This window comes from Phocoena phocoena, chromosome 14 (assembly GCF_963924675.1).
Source record: "Phocoena phocoena chromosome 14, mPhoPho1.1, whole genome shotgun sequence".
In the NCBI taxonomy this organism is placed as follows: Eukaryota; Metazoa; Chordata; class Mammalia; order Artiodactyla; family Phocoenidae; genus Phocoena; species Phocoena phocoena.
Genome location: NC_089232.1, coordinates 10,100,193 through 10,119,148, shown reverse-complemented (window position 1 = coordinate 10,119,148; position 18,956 = coordinate 10,100,193). Strand labels below are relative to the sequence as shown.

Genomic DNA, 18,956 nt, shown 5'->3' with positions numbered 1-18,956 from the left:
TGGGGGAACATGCCAGTCCTCAGATGGAGGCACCCCACACACTCCTTGAAAGGAACCTGGCCTATCCAAAACAGGGTGGGTTTTTCTGGGTTTAGGGATCAGACTCCTAGGTTTGCATCCTAGTTCTGCCTCTTTCTAGCTGTGCACCACTGGGGGAACTACTTAACCTCTCTGAGCTTCATTGTCATCACCCAGGAACTAAAGATCATTAAAGCCCCTACATCAAGGGTTGTTGGAGGGATTTAACAAGACAATGGTTAGCACACTCCGTTAGCATTAGCTGCCATCATGACCACTGTCCAGTCACCAGGCTGCAGGCACAGTTGAGGGACCACGTCGCAGGGTTGAAAGTGACGGACAGAATCCCTGCCCTCAGAGAGCTGCACTTCGGGGCTCTTGACCACCTTCTCGGGCTCCCTGCCCCTCCCCACCGCCCCCAGAGAACCCAGGTCCTCTATACAGGTTATATCCTGGGTTCACAGCTGGGTGTGTTTATAGTTAGTTCCCAGGCAGGGTGGTTTCTGTCAAGCCCGAATATAGGGAACTGCCCAGGTGCAGCTGTTTCCCATGGCTTCATCTTTACCTCTGAACGCTGACAATGATCCGTAAGAGCCGGAGTATTCTCAAAATCAAGACAATATCCAGTATCTGCTGACTGTTGTATTTTCTCGCTGGAAAAAGAACACAACCATCTAACATTCCGGTTTCGGAGCGCCTCTGGCTTGTCCCTTTTATGCAGTGAGGTCTGAGACTCTGTGGGTCCTGGGGAACTATGCACTTCACTTCAAGAACAGGGTGATGGCTCTGAGCCATGAGGAAGTGAGGACTGCCTTCAACCAGTAACTCCCCCGGCAAATCAGCACCAAGGTGAGCATCCCCTCCAGCCCTAAAACTAAGAAGCGTGAGTGTAGGAACAGGCTTCAGACCATAATCAAGAACTGACTGTGGATCCCGCTCTACAGGACGCATTTCAGCAAGCCGTTCCTCCCCCCAGCATTCATCTCATAGTCATGTTAAGAAGCTTCTCTATCTCTAATAATCCCCTCTGCCATCTACAGGAAGGAGTGTGCAGGGCAGTGGCGGCACATGTAGAGGAGCCAGAGGAGGGTAGAAAGGAGAGGGTGGTGAGCGGAGGCTGATGAAGAGTTCCTGCTACAGCTGGACCCTGGGTTGGGGGCCAACACGGGCAGAGGGTCAAGGATGAGCCCTGAGATCAAGGGCAGTTTGGAGAGGTGACCAGCTGAGTGTTTGGTGTGGTGATACCTACAAATGAAATCTCTACCATACAACCAGACACAGACAAAGCTACCGTCCCTCTCCAGAAAGCGGAATAGTTTTACTAATTCTCCTGTGTCCCCACTGCCTCGCCCCAAACACCCTAATGGTACACCATGGATGTTCTACAAAGTTTACTGATTGAACACCTGCTCCCGGGAGGCGGGGAAGCTGAGAGCCGGTGACACTGACCTGACTGAATGGTGGTGTTGGCCACAGTGGCCACCAGGGCTGCAATGATGATCAGCGTATCAAACCTAAGATTTGGTGGAGAAGCAACGTCAGTGAGGAGTCACGGAAAAGGCCTGTCAAGCTCGGGATACAGTGAATCCCGAGAAAACTCTGAATCCAATCTCTTATGCAAAGCAACGATCCAGCCATCAAATTGATTTCCATAACTTTTAGGACAGCAGGTACAAAGCAAGAAACACTGTGTTTGATCATTTACTGGCTGTTCCAATGAACCATCGAAGGAAATTTGTAGGAATCAGCTAATTCATATCACTCTGTCTTCCAACATAACTATATACTTGCAAGAATACTTTGACACATTTTCAGAATACATAGTGTAATCTTTCTCGGTATTCATCTTACTAAATGCATTGCAACTTTATTTATTTATTTTTATTTATCTGGCCATGCCATGCGGCTTGGGGGATCTTAGTTCCCCTACCAGGGATTGAACCCACACACCTGACAGTGAAAGCACAGAGTCCTAACTGCTGAAGTGCCAGGGAATTCCCTGCAACTTTTTTTTTTTTTTTTTTTTTTTTTTTTTTTGCGGTATGCGGGCCTCTCACTGTTGTGGCCTCTCCCGTTGCGGAGCACAGGCTCCAGACGCGCAGGCTCAGCGGCCATGCTTCATGGGCCCAGCCGCTCCGCGGCATGTGGGATCCTCCCGGACCGGGGCACGAACCGGCGTCCCCTGCATCGGCAGGCGGACTCTCAACCACTGCGCCACCAGGGAAGCCCCTCCCTGCAACTTTTTAATTAAAGGGGAAATTCATCATGCCGTGACTTTTCTCACAACGGCGCCACTGCCTTGGATAACACTGGTCAGCTGGCCACACGCACACCTGAGTGAGTTTCTTGGCACTGGGAGCAGTGACCACAGAGATCCAACCCTGCTAAACTGTGCACTACCCGTGATGGCTGACATTCAGTGGTACTCAAGATGGTTTGCAGCATGTGGGTGATGGTTTAAGACCAGGAGGTACAGAGCCTGGAGCAGAGAAGGTCACAGGAAAAACATCCAGCCCGGGAAAGAACTTGCTAAGGGTCCTCATCGTCCAGCCACGCAGGCCAAGTTTTCCAATAACAAGAGTAGGGAGTGGGCCGGGCAACCATGGAAGGAATTGTCTCATTGGGTGCAACATTCTAAGACCCTTTCCAAATTCAAGATGCCGTGATCTGTGATTCTAATTTTAGCCAGTCATTCAAACTGACATCCTAAATGACAGCTTTGACAACCAGATGTTCCCCTGCCCTCAAGATTTCATTATAAGAAGCCTCGGGCTTCCCTGGTGGCGCAGTGGTTAAGAATCCACCTGCCAATGCAGGGGACACGGGTTCGAGCCCTGGTCCGGGAAGATCCCACATGCCGCGGAGTAACTGAGCCTGTGCGCCACAACTACTGAGCCTGCGCTCTAGAGCTCACGAGCCACAACTACTGAGCCCACGTGCCACAACTACTGAAGCCTGCATGTCTAGAGCCCGTGCTCCGCAACAAGGGAAGCCACTGCAATGAGAAGCCCACGCACTGCAACGAAGAGTAGCCCCCGCTTGCCACAGCTAGAGAAAGCCCACATGCAGCAACGAAGACCCAACACAGCCAAAAATAAATAAATAAATTTATAAAAAAAAAAAAAAAAGAAGTCTCAAAACTAGGCAGATGGAGCTTGAAACACTCCACAACTTTATTCCCCAAAGTGTGACAGAAAGCCCCTCTCTTCACCCACGGCCTCCTCCCCAAAACACAGACTCACCAGTTCCAGAACTGCTTCCTTCCAAAATAGGCTCTGGGTTCGTACGTGTACAATTTCAGGAGAATTTCAATAATATAGAGAGAAAGGAAAAGCCATTCTGCATAGGAAATTAAGGGGTTTTTCTCATCCAAAGCAATGAATATGGCATTTATTAGAATGATGACATCATAAACCCAGACAAAAATCCTGCCAGGAGGGAAAAAAGAAGATTCTGTTACCATACATTTCAGTAAAAAAAAAAAAAAAAAAAAGCAGGTTCAGAGCCCTGCAGGAACTACTGTGTTTCCTGTCAGTGTGATGAATATGAGATACTCACCACCCCCCATCCCACCAACACACACACACACACACACACACACACACACACACACACACACACACACATACTCAACATGGAAGGAAAGGTTCCACCATGGTTAGGGCTCTGAAATTCACCTGCCTCTCACTGACACTGGTACACTGGTATAGCCTTTCCCACCAAGGAGAAAACGAAGACAGAGTGAGGGGGAAGAACAGAGGCCTAGTTTACCCAGGTTCGCCTTTTGGGCACGGTACCTGGATCAGATGAAAAGCTGGGTAGAATCAGGGGGCAAGGAGAAGGTTTAGGGCTTAGCCCAGGACCATTACACCTTGACTACTTGACCCTGGAAAATTAACATCCTTAACTCAGAAAGCTTCTGAAAAACTCTTTACTCCTATTGCACACAAGTCTTCCAGGGGACTGGCGTGCCCCACTTTCTCACCAAGTCTGGGGTGAAAAGGGGTGAAAAAAATATGACAGTTGGGCTCTGACTCAACTTCTTAATTACAGAGCAGGCTGCCCCTCACAGGCATCTGTGCTCTGTGCTCCAGAGAATCCTGGGTGAACCCTGGGCGTGACCATGGGAAGCAGGGGAGCGGGGGCTCCTACCCTATTGTCCTGGGGAAGCTGCAGACTCTAGGTCTCAGCCCTGGATGCCACATGTGGTTACACAGACATCCACTGTGTGAAACACACCAGTAGTTCAATATTGAGATGAATGGAAAGGAGCCTCTACATAAAGGGCCTTCGTAAATATACAATATGGGAGCTAAAAGGGATGTTTACGTACATCATAGGCTGGGCTACTTTCAAGGACTTCTATATCATTCACATTTTTTTTTTAATTTTTGAATGTTATTTTATTTATTTTTTTATTCAGCAGGTTCTTATTAGTCATCCATTTTATACACATCAGTGTGTACATGTCAATCCCAATCTCCCAAGTGAACCATTCACTTTTATGAAGCATTAAATTCAAAGAAGGCAAGAGGGGAGCCTCTGCTGATAGGGGTGTTCCAGGCCACACATAGTAAAAATAAACTCTCCAACCAGGATAAAGGACTCTTCTGGAGTCCATCTACTTGGGAATAAAAGAATTAATTGGCATTCTTCTTTTTTTTTTGGCGGTACACGGGCCCCTCACTGCCGTGGCCTCTCCCGTTGCAGAGCACAGGCTACAGACGCACAGCCTCAGCGGCCATGGCTCACGGGCCCAGCTGCTCCGTGGCATGTGGGATCTTCCCAGGCCGGGGCACGAACCCGTGTCCCCTGCATCGGCAGGCGGACTCTCAACCACTGCGCCCCCAGGGAAGCCCTAACTGGCATTCTTAACGGTCATTCCAGTAACTCTAACTCACGTCTACTTACCAGATACTTAACAAAATGCCATATTTGACATCAACTTCCTAATGACTCTGATGGGGCAGGAACTTCCTGAAATCAGAGAGTGGTCAGCTTCCCTGGCTCAGAAAGCACAGCCAGTCTGTGGCCCTTGAGCATTAAAAAACAAAAAACACCGAAGAAGGAAGCATAATCTAGAAACCTGTCCTCTGGCTAAGGTTAAACATAGCAGAACCATTTCCATGCCTTCCCAAGAAACCAGAAGCAGTGAGCAGGGGAATGGTTTACAGCTTCAGTGATGAAACACATGCAGTCCAGACAGCATTGACAGATTCCTCTATTTTCAAAGCAATTTGGGAGAAAACCGGCCCCGTCTCACTTGCCTGTGCCGAACCGTCTTCTGAACCAAGAGGCTTGGGGACGACTGGTATACCCGAGGCATCCAGGCTTCCAGCGGGTGTCTCTTGATGTTGATGGTGACCACCTGGATGTTGAGGAGGTCAGCCAAGTGTAGAAAGTTCATTTTGTCTGCAATGAAAAAAGGACCCCCAAATACATGGCTGCTGTGACACTAGGGTTCAACGGGTGAAACAAAGCCAGCACAGACTCTTGGATCTGCGTTTCACAGGTGAAGATATGAAGCCTCAAAGGATGAAGGCCCAAGGCCGAGGGGACAGTGAGTGGCACAGCCTCCCGCTTGTCCTCACTCAGACCCTGAGCCAGCCCAAGGCAGCCAACCCAAGCATGTGACTTCGCCAGCTCACAGACACCACTGCCTCACTCCCTGCCTTCCACCTCACTCAGCCATCACTGCTTTCAGTGTCTGCCTGACCTAGCTTTCCAGGCTCAACCCAACCTCCTCTTCCTTCTCACGAAGCCTCCAAGGTAGGCATAATCCATACCCTTCCCCTTGAGACCCTGTGTTCTTCTCTGCCTACCCTCCCTCTCTGCCCCTTCTCAAGGACTCACTCAAAACAACAGCCTCCATACAAGTTGGCCCATCACCCCGGGCCAAAGTGCAGTGGGCACTTTCTTGACAGCCTGGACCCACCCAACTGCGGAGGTGATGCTCTTGATCTGCTGAATGCCCGGAGCCGGCAGGCTATTCCCCATCACCCCATGCGCCTCTCCCTCACCACGATGCTGACCACACATCCACTGGGCTGGTTCTCAAATCTGATTATGCGTGAACCTCCTGTTACATACAGCTCAGAGAAATATCAATCACATCAATGGATGAAATCAGGTTGTACACAGAGTGTTACTGCTCCTTTGAAAACCAAGTTGAATGCTTTGCAAACTTTAAAGAAATGTGTGCAATAAGTTGCAGGTACAAATCAGGTATAGCTGAGACAGCTGTTAAAGACTGGGGTGGAGTTTTTTTGGGCATTTTTTTTTCTGAAGGCAGTTGTTTTTTAAATTTATTTATTTATTTTTGGCTGCCTTGGGTCTTCGTTGCTGCGTGGGCTTTCTCTAGTTGCAGAGAGCAGGGGCTACGCTTCGTTGCGGTGCACGGGCTTATTGCGGTGGCTTCTCTTGTCGCGGAGCACAGGCTCTAGGTGCGCGAGCTTCAGTAGTTATGGCTCGTGGGCTCAGTAGTTGTGGCTCGCGGGCTCTAGAGCGCAGGCTCAGTAGTTGCGGTGCACGGGCTTAATTGCTCCAAGGCATGTGGGATCTTCCCGGACCAGGGATCGAACCCGTGTCCCCTGCATTGGCAGGCAGATTCTTAACTACTGCGCCACCAGGGAAGTCCCAGGGTGGAGTTTTTCAATCCTAGAATGCTTCTCATTTAGAGGCCTGGAAATGAGTAGGTCTCCATTTCGAGTTTTCAGAAGTAAACAATGAATCGTGGTTCTACAGGTGCCACCAGAGTGGTTTATGCAAGAAAGATGATGGGGAACTGCCATCAACAGACACCCAGGCAAAGAGAAAGCCTCAGCCTCGTCAGAAGTGTGCCCTCATCTGAGTAAGGAGCCTGAATCAGACAAAACCCTGAGTGACATTAAACATTCACGTTGCTATTTTCCTCAAGAGTCAGATGGTCCTAAGAACATGAAAGAACATGAGCCCATCAAGTTGGATGAAAAACACTCTTATATGTCTTAGGATATCTTAGTTCCTGGGTCTTTAGAGTTAGAAGCAAAATGCACAGACATGTCTTAATAGCCAAGACGTGTAGCACCCGCTGAGGGGGAAGGGCAGCCTTAGAGAATTAGATGATGTGATAACTTGGATCCAGGACCTGGGCTACGTGAGCTCCACCCTCAGAAGGTAGGGAGACACTGATGTGACAACCACAAATAGGGTTTGGGGGGTCCTACTGACAAGAATCCAGCCAAAACTTCAGCCATCAAGTAACCTCAACCAACGGAGAATCCATCACTATCACAGGGCTCACATCTTTTCATCCAGAAGATTCTATAGAACAAGAAAGGACAAAGAGAATCAAAAGTATGGTGATTTTGTGTCAAGAAAGAATTTGTACCCATCTGGCACTTTATGTTGGAGATCAGGGGTCAGCAAACTTTCAATGTAAGGGCCAGAGAGTTAGGTTTTGTGGACAATATGGTCTCCATTTCAACTATTCAATTCTGCCATTATAGCATGAAAGCAGCCATAAACAATACACAAATGAATAAGCATGGCTGTATTCCAGTAAAACTTTAGAAAAAGAGGCAGTGGCCACATTTAGCCTGTGAACCATTGTGTACCAACCCTAATATGCTGTAGACATATTATTCTCCATATTCTTTGTTAATAATTCTATGCAACCCTTTTCTTTCCACATCTGTAAGTTTCATGTTTCTCAGTTTAACACTAGATTTAAGTCTTTAACACTTTTGGCACTAATAGAATCCCAGTGCTTAGTCTTGGAAACCACACCTGCCCATAACTGCCGATCAAGGGGGAAAGCAAGCATGTTCACAGAACTAGCGATCTCCCTGCCTGTACTGAGGGGAGACTGTCGTGAAGCATGAAATTCCGTTTGGCTTTCTGTTATTAAAACTGTCTTTGAAAGTGTTGGTTAAACAAAGGAGTCTTTGGACACCCAGACATCAGAAATGACCGCTATCTCCTATAAAAGATAACCTGTGATCCCTAAAAGCCAACAAATCTGATTGGCTGTCTTCCCTAGAGATGTGTTTGCCCTGGTAACGGTATTTAAATTGACATCGCTATTCTGTAAAAGGTAAAATACTGGGGAAGTCTGCTAAGCCATGAGTTCACGGCACCCTCTTGCCACATCTGTGACTCGGATGGATTCCTTTTTTCAAACTAGATGAGTCCTGGGCTCATTTAATTTACAAATAGGATGACGACCCAGGTGGCAAAACTGAGCAGGGCTCAGGGCGGGGGACGCAGACCTGTGGACTCCAGTCACGAGCCAGCCAATGGCAGCCAAGGTCATGGGTGTGTCTCAAGGGCATCTGCTGACCTCCTTTGCCCCCTTTCACCTGCTCAGAAGGTCGAGAGCTACTTTGGCTCAATGTCCCCAGGGCATTAGAAAGTAAGAGTACCGCACAGGTGAGGTTTGTCACTGTTGTCCTGCTGTGGCTTTGCAGCCTCAGACCAGGTGGAGTCGCATCGTGTGAAGGGGAAAGGGCAGCAGCTGAACCAGAACCATGGCGGTTCTGTGCATTTGGCGTAAATGTTAAAGTTTGAGATTTTGATAAACTAATAATATAAATATGACTTTCGAAGATGAGTAGTATAGGGGTGTGGGGGGGACAGTAAACCATAGAAGAAAGCTCTAGAGAAGGCAACAGTCTAAGGACAGAACCCCTAAAACAGGAGTTACGGGCTGGCCTGTGTTCCCAGAAATTTCATATGTTGAAGGCTTAACCCCCAGCACCTCTAAGTGTGCCTGTATTTTGGAGATGGAGCCTCTGAAGAGATAATTAGACTAAAAGGAGGTCATTAGGTGGGCCCTAATCCTGTATGACTGGTGCCCTCATAAGAAGAGGAGATTTGTACACAGACACGCAAGGAAGGAAGATGGTGTGAAGACACAGAACACAATCATTTAGGAGCCAAGGACACAGGACTGCCAGACAACACCTTGATCCTGCACTTCCTGCCTCCAGAATTGTGAGAAAATAGATTTCTGTTGTCTAAGCCCCCCAGTGTGTGAGACTTTGTTATGGCAGCCCAAGCAAACCGATACAAGCAACGATTTCTCAATGAATTGTTACATGAATTATTTTAAAGTGAACACTATGCATTCCTTAAATTCTGAATGGAGACTTAAAGGTCCTCCCGGAATAAGAAATCAAGGAAAACTTCTTTATGCTTTAAATGTGCTATCCCCTAAAAAAAAAAAAAATAGATAAACCAAACAAACATAACAAACAAAAAGCCTCACTAGGGTGGAGGAAAAAAGGAATTTCAAGCTTAACGATCACCTTTTTTCTTTTAACAAAGTCTCTGACAGACTCTCGGCTTGCACAAACGTATTAAAATGCTAAAGAAACTAGGTCTTAAAATGATTTTCTCCTTGACACAGGTGCCTTCCAGATAAAAACTTGAACTAACAAATCAGTTTATAAAGTCTGGCCCCCACAAGTATAAAATATGTAAAACAACCAAATATTCATTTAAACAGTATTTCTATATTCTAATTTCTTAAGAAAATCAGATGGGAACCAGGGAATTCTAACTTCATTTAATGTTCTTAGTGTCTCTACCTAATTAAAAAAAAAATTTAAGATATGCAAATTAGCAATAGACCCGCAATTAGTAGTTGTAAAAAGGCCATTAGGGGGAAAAAACAAGCTTTTTTTTTTTTTTTTTTGGTAAAAAGGATACATTTTAAAGATCTGGTTACACACTTAAAATCTAAGGACTTCTGACCAAAAATTAAAATGTTCTAAAATTACTTTATAAATCAAATTAAAATAATTTAAAATTTGAATTCAAATGTATTTAATGCTCCCAGGAAAGGAAAACTAATAAATTGTTTTGTGATTTAGGGTTTAAAATGTGGCTTCGCATCTTCTTCCTGATTTTATCCAATGTAAATACAAAGTACAAATATAGAGTTTTAGTTCATGCAAACTTTGTTTTCTAAAGAGGCTAAAATGGTTGGAACTTCTAACATTCCCCCCCCCTTATCTTATGGGTCAATTGGTATCATGATCTCAGCTAACATTTAGGTGTCTTTAAACCTAAACATAGGCCGGAACCAAGCGGCATGATTCAAACTGTGTTGTGATTTAAAAACTCATATCTTTATCAACTGACTTGTGTAAATCACATGATACTGTAAACCAAAAGGCCCTATAGGGTAACTCGCTTAAGCTATATGGATACAGTGTCCAGAGTTTCACGCTTCTCTGACAAATCCTTGGTGTCAACAGGGAATCAACTACCCATGATTTCTTAAACATATTTTCTAAAATTACTAATTGAGTTCGGGGCATTGGCCTAATGCATATTGAGATAAATAGTCAATAACTTGTATTTACCTAAAGACACAAGGAAATTACCAAAGAAGTTTCCAAAGAAATTAAGATGCTATGTCCCCACGTGTTAATATGTTTGTTCTTCATGACACCCAAGTGTCAATAGTTAGACTGACCTTATAAACAAAGAAACACTGTTCATCTGAGTGTGTCCTGGGGACCATGTGTATCTTTTCTGGATCAGCAGCAGATACCCAAGTATGAAGCCCTCACCAAGCCCGACAAAGACTCCTAAAAGCCCCTGCTCCTGGGTTTGCAACAGCTCATCTTGTAAGAGCAACCCAGGAGTTCACGCTACAGGAGGAATCGCAGAGAGTTTATAAAGCCCTAAAGCTTCATCAACATCTTCAGAGTCTCAATTCTCTAGAAGCAGCAGAGGTATTAAATGATCAAAAGAGAATTCTCAAAAACAGAGGGGCTGAGGTCTAGGAATCCTGGACCGACATGGGCCACCATCCCACCCCAGTTCTTGGAGTGGGAGATCCAAGGGGGCCCAGGTCCCGACCTCTCCTCCAAGTCCTAGAGCAGCGCTCCTCCCTGGAGGAGGAGTGTGGTCCCTGGGCCACGGCTGGTCCTGTCCTCATGCTCCCCGACTCACCCCCATGAGATCAGCCCTGAAAATTTAGAAACGTATAGAACAATTGACAGGATCATTTCATGTCTGTTGACCCTAATAATGAAAAATTGGGACTTGCGTTTTACATGTTTTTTTGATTTCATTTTTATAGTTATTCATTTTTGTTGTATTTTACCCAAGTGTACAGCTGCATGACAGGCTAGCAATTTAAAAGCTTCACTGCACTTCCCAAAGAGCTTGGGAAGCACGGTGCTCAAGGGTTGCCCAGCTGCCCTTCCCCCACCGTTAGCAGAACCCTAACCCTGACATGAGGATCTCACAGTGCATCACCACCAATCCCTAATGGGGGCACCAAAGCCATCTCTTCAGGGTCTGAGAAACCTGGATCCTGAGCCATTGAGCTGGGCGGCTGAAGGGACATGCCCAGGGCTCAATGGAAGGCACCTGTCAAACCCTGCTGACCTTCCATCTTGGATCCAAAACCCTCATTGGAAGATGTTGGCATCACCCATTTAACAGTGTCTTACCACACAGTTCTCTTTTCCCTGGACACTCATGTAAGTTCCAGACAATCACTGTCATTTCCTTCTTCTCACACAGGCACCGAGTCCTAAAAAGCCCGTGTCTCTGCTGGACTAGTTTGAGAGTCTTCGTCTCACGTACATTTACATTCTCTCAGACCTCCCACTCCATTTGGGTGTGTTTCCATCTAGACTTCTCTTGAAACTAGAGAAATGTGTGTGCCCTACAGTTTGGGGTGTATTTTAGTCATCTCACATCTTTCCCCACTGTTACCTCATCTTCACAGTCATTTTTAATGTCACCAAAATTTCCCGTTAAGTGACCCTCAGAATCTGGGGCAGCTCAGAGTAATGATAAAAAGCAGGGGCCTTGGAGTCAGATGGCCTGTACCACACTGCAGCTGTGTGGCTCTGGGTAACCGACCAAATCTCTTTGAGTCTCAGTTTCCATAATGACAGATGAGGATAACAAGACCTACACCTCGGTGAGTCTGGGGAAGATCACATACACACAACGATCGTGACAGTGTCTCATGCGTGGCAAGCATGCCACCAATATGAAACATTATTGATAATAACTATCAACCACTAATACATGAATAGTTAGGTGACTTTCAACTTATCAAATGCCAAACGCAATTTAGACGTTTATTTATACAGCCCTTTTCCATATTTTAGATGAGCTCCCTAAAGCAGAATCCTGGGAGGGGGATGAGCGTGTTACAAGGTGAAGGGCTTCTGGAAGCCTCCTCACATGCTGACAACACACACCACGACACCCCTGTCAGAACACAGCGTCAGGAACCTAATTCCACTGTGACACTACCAGCGGGGAATGCCAATATACATTCTCAGTTGCAAACTTAAGAAAATGAACAAGCATCCCATCACTTTTAGGAGCCCCCCCACCCCACTTTTTGATGCACGGGGAAGAGGAATTTCAGCGGCCAAGGCTTCTTACCCACATAACCCTTCTGTCCCTCGTCGGAGATCCTCAAAAGGAGCTCCAGGTGGGAACTGCTGATGTCTGGCGCCACGATCTTGGCCAGCTGCCTCCACTGGGCCTCCTTCACCACAAACTCTGTGCCCACCTTGACTTTCAAAATGTTGAAAGCCTCTATCATTTTGTGACGCTTCAGGTATGCCAGTGTGCGAATCTCATTCTTGAAAAAACAGAAGTGTGTTTTTTTAAGAGGAAGATTCAAGAAAGTCTTGATTTTCCACCTTAAACATTTCAAGGCAATGGAAAAGTTCATCTGAGTGTGTCCTGGGGACCATGTGCATTCTTCTGGATGAGCAGGAGATACCCAAGTGTAAAGGCCTCACCATGCTTGACAAAAAGTCCTAAAAGCCCCCACTCCTGGGTTTACAACAGCCTATCTTGTAAGAGTGACTCAGGAATTCACGCTACAGGAGGAAATTGCAAAGAGATGTCACCATGGTTCTGCTGATTCACAAGGTACCAAATCCCTCCCCTGCTCCAGGGATGGGTAGCTAACCCCCACCTGCAGAAACAGGACTCAGCTTACCAAGTGCAAATGAGGGAACCCAGGAAGGATAACCTGTGTGGTGAGAAACAGAGCACCAGGAGGCAGACAGGTCCAAACTCCGTGCTGCCCAGGAGGAAGGAAGATTCCAGAAAAGAAGGAAATCAGGTTTGCTGCTGAGAGACAGGGAGATGCAGGAGAGGGAGAAGACAGATCTACCATTAAGTCAATCAAGAAAGAGAGGCGGAGGGGGAAGAAATGCAGGGACGTGAAACGAGGCTAGAAGTGGTCAGAAGGAAGAGGTCCAGGGCAGGAGGGTCAGCGAGGGTTTGCCAGGAGCTGCCATCCGGCTTGACTGTGCACAGGGAGTCTTCCAGACAAGGAGAACCCCCCTCATGTTACAATCGGCCACGTCGATGCCCACCCCTACTGCTCCCTTTAAGCTGATTACATGGCTAGACCTTAAATTCTTTTTTTAAATTGAAGTAGAGTTGACTTACAATGTTGTGCTAGTTTCAGGTGTACAGCAAAGTGATTCGGTTTTACATATATATATATATTCTTTTCCATTATAGTTTATTACAAGATATTTAATAAAGTCCTCCGTGCCATACAGCAGGACCTTGTCGTTTATCTATTTTATATAGTAGTTTGTATCTGCTAATATCAAACTCCTAATTGATCCCTGTCCCCCTTTCTCCTTCAGTAATCATAAGTTTGTTTTCTATGTCTGAGAGTCTGTTTCTGTTTTGTACGTAAGTTCATTTGTATCACTTTTTTTTTTTTTTTTTTTGCGGTACGCGGGCCTCTCACTGCTGTGGTCTCTCCCGTTGCGGAGCACAGGCTCCAGACGCGCAGGCTCAGTGGCCACGGCTCACGGGCCCAGCCGCCCCGCGGCATGTGGGATCTTCCCGGACCGGGGCACAAACCCGCGTCCCCTGCATCGGCAGGCGGATGTTCAACCACTGCGCCACCAGGGAAGCCCTGTAACACATTTTAGATTCCACATATAAGCGATATCATATGATATTTGTCTTTCTCTGTCTGGCTTACTTCACTTAGTACGATCATCTCTAGGTCCATCCACGTCGCTAAAATGACATTATTTCATTCTCTTTTATGGCTGAGTGGTATTCCATTGTACATATGTACCACATCGGCTTTACCCATTCATCTGTTGATGGACATTTAGGTGGCTTCCATGTCTTGGCTATTGTAAATAGTGCTGCTATGATCATGGGGTACATGTGTCCTTTTGAATTAGAGTTTTCTCTGAGTATATGCCCAGGAGAGGGATTGCCGGGTCGTATGGTAACTCTATTTTTAGTTTTTTATGGAACCTTCATACTGTTTTCCATAGTGGCTGCACCAGTTTACATTCCCAGCAGCAGTGTAGGAGGGCTCCCTTTTCTCCACACCCTCCAGCATTTGTTATTTACAGACCTCACATTCTTAATGGTACAGCTGTGTCTTCATCGCCTTTGACTCCTCAGAACTTTGGTGTTGGGCACAAAAAACACATTTAAGATACGCTTGCTGACTGATCCATGTGGCAGAAAATTAATTTTCGAGAAGTGTTAACTAAAAGAAACACTTCTTGGGGTAGGGGGAGCCACAGTTGTGTCCAGCGCACCAGACCCTCTGGGAATGCCTCTTCCTGCTCAGAAGGAGGGAGTCAGAGGAGGAGGGTTACTGGGAGGCCTGGCCTTGGGGTCGGGAGCAGCTGAGGTGCCCACAATGCACCGACTTCTCAGAGCCTGGACAGGCCAGACACCTTCAAAGGGAGGTTGGCCGAATCTCAGACTCAGCCTACCACCCACTTCTCCTTAGCTGCGAACATTTAAGTTCTCCCCGGCTTTCTACTTGCCCCCTGGTGGGAACATCCCTAAGCAAAGAAAAATTCATAACAGAACCAAAAGGATCTAACTCAAAAGGCTATGTCTTCCCTTAAAGAAAATGACCCTTGGATGAAATGTATCTCTGTGCAATTAGTTTTACAATCCTAGAAAACAGCCAATGAGAGGCGTGCTCAGGTGGGTGACAGTGGGGCCCGCAGGTGAGATGACCCAGGTATCCTGGCAGATTCCAGAAATAAAGCACGCTGCGCCCCAAGCCCTCAGAAGCCTCTGCTTGTGCAACACCTCCAGCAATTCTCCAGACATTAATCACAGAAGAAGGCACCAGGGCAGAAACTATGGGCTTTAAGGTATTTTTGCTTCTGTTAGAGGTGGGGAAAGGAGCTCGGAGAATATCCCCAATCCCAATGATACACAAAACATTTCCAGGAGCCATGAACTATCAGATGCATTAAGAGTGAGGAAGAATGGATAAAGAAGATGTGGTCCATATATACAAGGGAATGTTACTCGGCCATAAAAAAGAACTAAATAATGCCATTTGCAGCAACATGGATGGACCTAGAGATTGTCCTACTGAGTGAAGTAAGTCAGAAAGAGCAGGACAAATATTGTATGATATCACTTATATGTGGAATGTTAAAAAAAGGGTACAAATGAACTTATTTATAAAACAGAAATAAAGTTACAGATGAAGAAAATAATCTTATGGGTACTGGGGGGAAGGGGGGAAGGGATAAATTGGGAGATTGGGATTGACATATACACACTACTATATATAAAATAGATAACCAATAAGAACCTACTGTATAGCACAGGGAACTCTACTCAATACTCTATAATGACCTATGTAGGAAAAGAATCTAAAAAAGAGTGGATATATGTATATGTATAACTGATTCACTTTGCTGTACAGCAGAAAGTAACACAAAGTTGTAAATCAACTATACTCCAGTAAAAATTTAAAAAAATAAATAAAAGCGAGGAGCAAAGCCAGGACCTCCTCCTGCACGTGAGGCTGGGACACACCATCAGACCCATTGCAGACTGGCAAAGAACCGCCTGGCCCAGCAGAGGACAGCAAGGCACCAAACGAGCCTTCAAATTCACCAAAGCCAAAGGTAAATGGACACATTCAAATATTTAGCAAATGCATTTGCCAGCCTCCCTGCTACTGCACCCAGCCAGGCACCCTGACCCCCGGTTCATGCATGTTACCTTTAAGTGCTTCCTATAATTGTTGTAGACGACGGCCAGAAAGACGGACATGAAGATGTAGGTGTTGATGATGATGTAGGTTATAAAGTACAGAGAATACCACCAATTGAACTCATAGGCAGGCATCCTAGAAGGAAATAATTATCTTTCATGGTTTCCCGTGCCCTGGGTCCACAGTGCATAGAAGGCTGACCGTAGGTGACATCCCATATGGACAATTCACATGCTCGAGGCACAGGAAAACATTCTCTCACTCTAACTCTCCCCCAAACTGTGCTATGGGGCCTCAAAGCCATAACCATCGTCAGTGCTAAAGAGCTCGCTCCAGACTGCCTTCTGAAATTCTTATTGCCTTAGAGAGGTGTCAACTTTCAAAGCAGGCAGGACCTTGGAGATCCCCCCATCCCTCCCTTCACAATGAGAAAGTCAAAGCCCAGAAGGAGAGTCACTTGCCCAGAATTACAAAAAGAATCTGAACTATGGCCTGGAGTTATACTCAAGGCTCTTCAGGGACACCAGACTGCCTTGCTGGGGAGCAGATAATTTTCTGTCCACGTTGGGACAATGAGAATGAAAGGCGCACCGTTAATAATGGTGCCGGGACAAAAGGCATAAATGGGGATGCATGTTCACGCCACCTTTAATGGAAACTCGATTTTGTGCAGGAAGGGATGTTGAGGGGGGCAGCCTAATGTTTATGGGGAAGATCCAAGAAAACACAAGGAGGGCCAGGAACTTCACCTTGCTCACTTTTTGCCAGAGCCAGGCCCAAGAATGAGCAGGAACCCAGAACAAGTTGACGTGATGATCCTACACACAACTAGACAACAGAAAGCCCGCCCCTCTCCCGCAGTGCAGTATGGGAGGAGATGGGGTTGACATTTGCAGTTAGAATTCTATCTACACTCTAGAACCCCAAGAGCTACCTACTCAGGGTAGCACTGGTAAATAATCTTACCTCCATGAACAAGGCAAATCCATAATATACAGGACATTAGGGGGAAAAAAAACGTAATGTTTTTCTCCTAAATAATGTCCACATGCGTGGAGAATTTTCTTTCCTGTTTCATTTAGCCAGAAAACCACCTCAATGCTTAGGAGAACAAGCCATGATTCTTTTACAAAAATGGCTTAGGCGTTTCAACTCAAGACTCAAAGAAGATTCCAGAATAGAAAGTGGGCTCAAATATTTAAGTTGTGTCTCCAGAGATGTCTCCTGTTGCTTTCATTTTTTAAAACATTCATCTAAATTTAGTTTTCAATAAAGTGGGTAGGCTATCGTTAGTGCCAACACTTTGCACTCCTCAAAAACTTTACAAGGGGGTGCTTCCCTGGTGGCGCAGCGGTTGGGAGTCCGCCTGCCGATGCAGGGGACGCGGGTTCGTGCACTGGTCCGAGAAGATCTCACATGCCGCGGAGCGGCTGCGCCGGTGAGCCATGGCCACTGAGCCTGCGCGTCCGGAGCCTGTGCTCCGCAACGGGAGAGGCCACAACGGTGAGAGGCTCGCGTACCACAAAAAAAACAAAACAAAAAAAACTTTACAAGGGACTTCCCTGGCGGTCCAGTGGTTAAGACTCCGTGCTTCCACTGCAGGGGGCATGGGTTCGATCCCTGGTCAGGGAACCCCAGGGAACTAAGATCCTGCATGCTCCAGTGTGGCCAAAAAAAAAAAAAAAAGAAAAAAAATAGTACACAAACATTTTACAATGAATATGAATAAACAGAAAATCACTTTTTTTTTTTCTTACAGCTGCTTTTAAGAAAGTGAATCCTGTTACGGTAACAGATGCCCGTGAACATGAATTGGGGGCTCACGTACATGACATCGGGGCTGTTTGCGGTAGTGACCAGCACGTAGAGCTCAAATGCTATGTCCAGGATGTTGGTGAAGTAGGGCGATCCTTCCACTGTTTTGAGACCCCTAAAAAGGAACCAGCAACACAGAGTGAAAAAAACCCACAGACATAAATGAAGCTGCAGTTTCCGACACACTTTTCCCCTTTCGAGAACCCTCCTGGAGTGCCTGAACGAGGAAGATAGCATCTAGTGACCGATTCTGCCACGCACGGGCTGAACTCAGTCATGGGAGAATTCTCAGGCAGAAACTTGCAGAGCAGCCTGCTCACCTATCCCCGAAAAGCTTCAAGGCCATGAGGGAGAATACCAACATGCTGAAGATGAACAAGAGGAAGACGTAGAGGATATCAGGCAGAGTGTTCCGGATGCTTCGAAAAGCCCTTCGGATCTGTGAAGACAACATCTCATTTCGTTTACGGGCAATCAGCTAATTTTCTGCAAAAACAAAAACCACACCCACCCCTAGCAGATGCAAACGGGTATATCGAGAATGGATAAACCACAGGGTCCTACCGTATAGCACAGGGAACTATATTCAATATCCTGGGATAAACCACAATGGAAAATAATATGAAAAAGAATGTGTATATATATGTGTATAACTGAGTCGCTTTGCTGTACAGCAGTAATTAACACAACATTGTAATTCAACTATACTTCAGTAAAAAATAAGTTTAAAAAAACACGCCCTTTGGTATCCTAAATCATATCCTTACCTGACGACTTTCAGGGAAATTAATTAGGAAGACTGGCCTCAAGGCCCTTGACCATCGAACTCCGTGGATGTTAACAGCCTCCAGGGACCCATAGGTAATCAGATCAATCAAGGTCAGCTGTGAGAGACACGGGACAGAGGTGTTGGTGCTGCCAGAGGACAGAGGAAGTGACCGTGTGGATGCATGTTCACTGACCCAGAAGGACGGTCACGATACGTCATGGGAAAAGGCACATTTCACGAACAGCATAATCTGGTTTCATAATAGAACGTTAGTAGCAGCTGTCGTTTGAGACTTTACTATGTGCCATGTCCTCTAATAAGCTTTCCATAGATTATTCCGTTTATCTCACCACACCC

At 46.1% G+C, this 18,956-nt stretch overlaps 1 protein-coding gene across 1 annotated transcript in view; it reads right to left on the bottom strand.

Moving 5' to 3' along the window:
• Nucleotides 1-18,956, bottom strand: part of LOC136134088 (two pore channel protein 2-like) — a 41,229-nt gene that overhangs the window by 6,987 nt on the left and 15,286 nt on the right. Inside the window, exons 5-13 of the mRNA XM_065891569.1 lie at nt 18,598-18,714; nt 18,151-18,269; nt 17,844-17,945; nt 16,024-16,150; nt 12,424-12,625; nt 5,286-5,430; nt 3,261-3,446; nt 1,468-1,532; nt 584-671 (exon numbers count right to left, since the gene is read on the bottom strand). Coding sequence (XP_065747641.1) covers nt 584-671; nt 1,468-1,532; nt 3,261-3,446; nt 5,286-5,430; nt 12,424-12,625; nt 16,024-16,150; nt 17,844-17,945; nt 18,151-18,269; nt 18,598-18,714 — 1,151 coding nt within the window. The remainder of the gene's footprint in view (nt 1-583; nt 672-1,467; nt 1,533-3,260; nt 3,447-5,285; nt 5,431-12,423; nt 12,626-16,023; nt 16,151-17,843; nt 17,946-18,150; nt 18,270-18,597; nt 18,715-18,956) is intronic.